The sequence below is a fragment of the Lissotriton helveticus genome, chromosome 4_1, assembly GCF_964261635.1.
Source record: "Lissotriton helveticus chromosome 4_1, aLisHel1.1, whole genome shotgun sequence".
NCBI lineage: Eukaryota > Metazoa > Chordata > Amphibia > Caudata > Salamandridae > Lissotriton > Lissotriton helveticus.
Genome location: NC_136063.1, coordinates 1,360,202,233 through 1,360,208,770, shown reverse-complemented (window position 1 = coordinate 1,360,208,770; position 6,538 = coordinate 1,360,202,233). Strand labels below are relative to the sequence as shown.

General features: G+C 45.4%; 1 protein-coding gene across 1 annotated transcript; it reads right to left on the bottom strand.

Annotated features, from left to right (window-relative positions):
- Positions 1-275: 275 nt before the first annotated feature.
- Positions 276-5,213, bottom strand: LOC144829105 (uncharacterized). Its single transcript, XM_078687909.1, has 2 exons — positions 4,434-5,213; positions 276-3,842 (listed from the first exon to the last, which is right to left on the bottom strand). Exon 2 carries the CDS (start codon positions 1,508-1,510, stop codon positions 365-367), a length of 1,146 nt encoding a protein of 381 aa, XP_078544035.1. The 5' UTR covers positions 1,511-3,842; positions 4,434-5,213; the 3' UTR covers positions 276-364.
- Between the last annotated feature and the right edge of the window lie 1,325 nt (positions 5,214-6,538).

Genomic DNA, 6,538 nt, shown 5'->3' with positions numbered 1-6,538 from the left:
TAAGATGTACTCCCGAAGGAGAGCAATGTAATGTCGCATGCAATCTTTTCAGCAAGTCCAAACCCAACAGATTCTCATCACAACCAGTCGTTAAAATAAGAGGAGCTTCCAATTCACAAGGACCAATAGAAAGCGGCAAAGGACTAGAAACCGGATTACGAACTGGGGCGCCAGAAAATCATACTGAAACATTGGTCAAGCCAGACAAAGGTGCGCCAGGAAGTTTAGAGTGCATAATAGAACTCTTTGTCGCACCAGTATCCAAAAGAAAAGGTTTTGTCACACCTAATGTAACCACTTCAACATAAGGTCCACTCTGGTCTACTGGAACTGACACTACTCCCTCTCTTTGCCCATGGCTGTCCTAACTATCATTATAACCAGCACTCTCACTCTCGACACAATAGTCACCAACGTAGTACTGAGCAGACTGAACATTCAGAACATTCTGTCTGTCAAAACAATTTGCAGAATTCTGAGGGGGAAAGGAACGCTCATTCCGGGGAAACACACCACGTCCCCTACCCCTAGGAGCTTGTTGGAAACCTCCACGACCTCTCTGATCAGATACACCATTCGCACGCTGTAACAAAACCGGACAACTATGCTTAAAGTGACCTTCTTCTCTGCAATAAGCACACTGATTAGGTCCTGGCAAAAATCGCGGAGCAAAATACTCAGGCTTCTGTAGCAATCTCTGAAACTGTGGAGGTTGCTGAAACTGAGGCTGATTCGTACAAGGCGGATACGCTTGCTGCAAAAGAACTTTCGTCTTTAGGTCTCTAGTCTTCCTCTCTACCTTATCCTTCTCATCTTTATCCCTATTCTCATAATATTGTGCAGTAGCCAATATCTTAGCCGACGAAGAAACAGCCCATGAACTCTCAGAATCCTTTAATTTATTACAAAGTTCGGGAAGCAAATTAAAGACAAATTTGTCCACGAACAACCTTTGACCACCTTCAGTGCTCATATCCTGACCACTATGATCGAAAAACGTTTCTTCAAACCTAATGAAGAAATCAGACACACTTTCGTCTTTCTTTTGTTTGCATGCTGCTAACTTATCCCAATTCACTCGTAAAGGAGGCATCATAGTTTTCATCAAATTAATAATTCTACCAGGTAATTCTGCAACTAAAGGTTCAGGTTTGGCACCTCCTACCTGCCGACAATCTGCAGCAACAATATTAGCCCACGTATCTCCTAATTCTTGCGCATGATTCTCATGACGAATCTTCGCCCACAAAGGTTGAGGGACTACATTATCCATCAACATATCTATGTCAGCTAAATTCATAATACACGCATCTACTGTCTGAGACAACTCTTTGTAATAACCAGTAGGATTTTTATGGGGGTCAGGTAAGGTCTGCTTAAGAGCCAAGACCTCTGCTCTTTTCCAAGGGACATGTACCCATACTTGCTGAAAATGACCCGGTACACCCTGAATACCCTGATTAACATTAGCAACAACTTCCTCTCTCCATACAGGGGGAACTTCTCTCATAGGATACTGCTTCACTTTCCTCCTAACAAAGGAATCAGGTTCGTACAATGTCTGAGGCGGTAGCCTAGACCTGTAAACAAGTATCGTCTCTACGGCATCTGTAACATCGGACTCCACTATCGTCCCTTTAGCAAATTCTGACTGGACATCAAGCACTTCCTGCGGAATCGGACCCAACTCATTATTTTCCCATTCCTGCGAATAAAAGTACACATCACATCAAACACATACCTTTGCTTCGGCGGTTCCCACTGAAAGAAAACATCCATAATCGCTTGTAAATTATACCTCAAAGCATTTAAAACCCGTCTACGAGCCAAAAGATCCAACACTGCCCGTTCTTCGGGACTAGGAAACTGACTACGACTCTGTCTACATTCCGAAACAGGGGTCATATTCAATGACCCAAAGAGTGGAGACAAAAGATTAGCAACAGTCTCAGTCATTCATTTTCGAACAGAAGGAGAAGAAGTAGCCATAAGAACAGGAGAAAGAGTATTTTGCTGCAAAAGAGGCGTAGGGACAAGAGTAGCAGGAGTCAGAGATACAGAAGTAGAAGACAAAGTAGTTTGAGGCAAAGCTGATGACAAAGATGGCGGCCCTAGGGAAGGCTGCACCATAGGAGGGAGAACCATCTGTGAAGCAACGGGTGGCTGAACAATAGCAGGAGGCTGAGCAACAAGGGGTGCAACAACCGGGGGTAATGGAGGTGCAGTAGCACCCTGTACATAAGGAGGTGGTAATCTCAGTAAATGAGAGATCAAAGGATCTTTTTCAGGGTCCTCATTCACTTTTGAAAGGGAAGGCGGCAAGGCCGGATAACATTTATCGATAGCCATGCAATGCTGTCTATCTAAGACTTCACTCGCACGCTCTTCTCCATCTTCCTTAAACTGCCTAGCAGCTTGTAGTACTGACATATTCTTATCTTTCCTATCTCTCTTTGCTTGCTTAATTTCTCGCTGTTTGGCTTCCTTACACCAAAGGCGGAAAGAGTCAAACATCGCCGTCCGGTCTTTCTTCCTAAATAGCGCAACTTCCAGATTATCTAAAATACTTAATTCGAAACTACCATGTTGGGGCCATCGTAAAACACCATCTTTCTTTGTATAGCAAACCCACACTTCATTATAAGTGATAGGACCCACTCCGTGTTTTGAATAGAGCTCATAAGTCGGAGTTCCAACCGGAGGTATCGGACACGAATCCTCCAATTGGGAATCCTTGTTGCAACCACAACTAAACAATTTTCCAAATCTGCTAAGACCAGGGATCTTATAGCTCACTAATCTAGCTACAAACGTATCAACTATCGATACACTCGTAAATATACGAGCCCCTCGGCTTCGACTATTGCAATAACCGAATCAAAACCAAGGACCAAAACAAAGATCGTGGGAGCTACCCACTTATACTTAACCAAAGTATCTGTCACGCCACCAGAAGACCGTCTATCGTCTCGCTTTACAAAGGATCAATCAAGGGTCCAAGACAGGGCGACAGTCAGGGCAGCAGTCCTTCGTAGCCGTCGGAAAGCGGGAAGCCTCGCAGCAAAATCTTTCAGTCCACGTCGACATACAGGGGTCGATGAAGTGGTTGGCCTTCCTCCAGAATTTCCTCATGGGGCTCCTCACGATCCTTGGGCTTGGACCGGTACCGCTGAAGTCGCCCCACCGTTGGGCGCCAACTGAAGAACCGGGTTTTCTTAGAACACAGCAGTGCCAGGGACACACCCGAAGTCTTCGAGTTCACCTGTCTTGAAATACAGAGACACGGAATACTTCTAGTTGGCGTCAGAGATCAAGTTTATTAGCTGCAGCTAGTAACAGTAATCCCAGCAATACAACACGGTGTACAACTCAGGAAACTGCTCAATTTTCGTAGAGCAAGACATCACCTTTTATCCTTCTCTTGCTCATTACAAATGCACACCCACTGCGACAAATACTGACGAATGAAATACATTTTCCCACACATTATTACATCATAAAAAGCTCACTTTACATTGTACCAACCCACAAGTTAATTATTAGGAATGTCCCAAATTCGATTTCCACAAGCCGGACAAACCCATAATTGAAAGCACTACCCATGTAATGAAAAGACATAAGGAAAGAAACCAATTCAGATGCTGAATAGGATAAGATATGTGCAAGCAAACTAAAAGTTAACGATATCCTGAACATTGATTGGCCATCTCAGACAACGATCAGCCAGGGAAATTGGCCTCGCAAAGGGTCAGTTTTAGGTGACGGGGTCAGCGTCTTTGCAGTTCACTCACAAGTCAGAAAAGGCCTAGTTAATACATACATGAACAACGAAGCCCAGGCAACTTTGTTCGTTTGGTTACCTCCACGGGCCTACGTGAGGGCAACACAAAACGCCATCACGAACAACGCAAACAAAATGGAGTCTGGTTCGCAAATCACGGAACCTCAGGCCTTTGAGGCTCATCCTCTTTATGTGTCATTTACTAGCCATCCTGGGAGGGTGGAGGTGAGACCTCCTTCCTGCCCATGCCCTTTGTCTCCATCCTCTGAGAGTTATAGCACTTCCCAGCAGGAGGGAAGACTTGGCCACAACCAACTCAGAAAGCCCGCCAAAGTACAGGGAGACTGAGACAACTTGGAGGCAAGCTATAAGGATGCCACCCAGGTAAATGCCAGCTCAGCCTCGGCACTAGGATCGAGTCAGGGCTGAAAAATCACAGCGTTTGATATCAAACACGACCAAATTAGGTTGTACCTTAATGGAGCTGGCTAACTGTGTGTCATCCTGTAGCCAGTCCATGTTAACCTACGGACCACCGTTCACATACAGTGATCTCTAATGGATGGATCACTATAGGATATATATGCTTGCACACACATGTCCACACCATTAATGGGCTATAGGAGGCCTACCTTAGGGGTGGTTGACTTACATTAAGGCAGTAAGGTGACCCTGTCACACATGGTATGTATCTCGAGCAGGAGAGCTGCTCATGCAGGCTGCATTGGCAGGCAGGCTGACTTCTTTTACTCAGGTCACTGAGGGTGGCACAAATAGTGCTGCAGTCCTGGTGACCCCTTTAACACCCTTTAACCTGGACCTATTCCATCCTCCTTACTAGTGTCCAATGCAAAACATATCCTGTTCTTGACGCCAGTGTCCAATGCAAGATAAAAGGATTACGCAACAAGCAGACCAGAGAGTGAAGAGTAGCATTAGGTTTATTCCCTACACCTCAGCAACAGCATACCAACTGCCAGTTAAGGCTCACATAGGCACTTCACTCTACTATCTAAACCTTTGTGACAACAAGGTTCCACTGTTCTAGTCTCTTCCACAATGTTCAGGAATCTTCTACAGTGCACGTGACATAGGTGACAGACATGTACCAAAATGGATTGTCACATTAACCTCATACACAAAAGTATTCAAATTGATGTTAGTGATTGCTCCATTGTCAATTGTATGGGGGTGAACAACAAAGTCATTTACATAGATAAAAACATGCAGATCTTTATACATGTTGCCTTGCGTCAAAAAATAGTAAATCTGGGCCAATGTTCACAGCAGTCACAGTACTGGAAGTTGCTTCATGCCCTGATCAGCTGTTGGTCAAATATCAAGTCATGCATTATGAGAGAAAGCATTGGGAGAAATGAACAAATACATGGTGAGAATTTAAGTTGAAAATAAAATCCTCAGCACCAGCCAATCTGAATCATCGTCTATTTTCTAGTGTGGTGTGTTTAAGGTCACTCAGTATTTCTTATGCCTTGGTGGTTTTAAATACAGTTTATCCTATTAGATCTATGATTAGGTTAAAGACCAGATAGAAACAGGTCAAACTAAAATTATATTAGGACTTATACCCAGAAAACAAAGTGTAGAATGGAGGCAAATCCGATGTGGGGCTCTGCCAGTTGTTTTGAGTTGTGCTGTAATTTAAATAATGTTTCCCCCAATCGAGGATTTTTGAATTGCGTTTAGAGCATCTCCCTTTTTACTGTTGACTGCTGGGGCGTACCTTTGGACCCAGAGCAGGTCAATAACAATGACACCAAAGATGTATGACCTGTGCCGGAACACATTCCTTTTACCACTCTTTATGCTGAAAATGTCTGGCATATACACATTTATTGTTATGTTATCTACTCCTCCCTTTAGAGTAGAAGTGTCTAGGAAATCGGTACTAACAGGGTGCTGAACAGGGAAGAGCCAGGAAGTTGATCTGAAGGCCCATATTGCCAACTCAGAACTCACCTGTCACTCCATAAGCAGCTCAATGGCTTTGGGCCTTATTATGAGTGCAGTGTTTCTGGGACTGCCGTAGTTGCGGTGGCTGTCCGACCACCACCACCCATCCGCTGTATACCGAGTGTGGATGTGGGACCACCACAGGTTCGCGCCCTCCACTGGGATCAAGGATCCCACTGCGGCAGGTGTCTGCAAAAGGTCAGAATATGCTTGTGGGGCTGAATCTGGCACACCCGAGCACATTACGACCTGCACATCCACTGCTGTTTTCATGTTGGGGACCCTGCCATGAAAAGATGTCAGACATGCCAGTAGGGGGCCCTAACAGCGCTCTCAGGTGAATCCGGGCCTGGGGATGCATGCGGGGGCACATGTTGTGCCCACCTGGAATTCCACCTTTGTTCCAGCACGGTTTGGCATGCACAACATGGTGCAAGGCACACCATGCAGGAACATTCTGCAGGCACTCTCACAGTGGCGGTACGCTGTTGAGGCTCTCCTATGATCCTAACACACCCGCCGCTGTGAGACCGCCGCCACACCGCCTGCTCTGGATTAAAGTCATAATCCAGCGGGCTGGCTAATCATGGGTTTGGCAATCTTCTTGGGAACGCCGCAGTGGCTGTCCCATTGAAAGATCGCCAAGCCTGTAATAAGGCCCTAAGTCTACATTTGAGTCAACCCTGACAAGTCTGCTCTGTAGATAAAGTCCAGCACAGACATCATCTGCCTTCTATTTGTGATGCATTAGTCGGAACTTCCCGTCCGATTTCGTAAGAACGA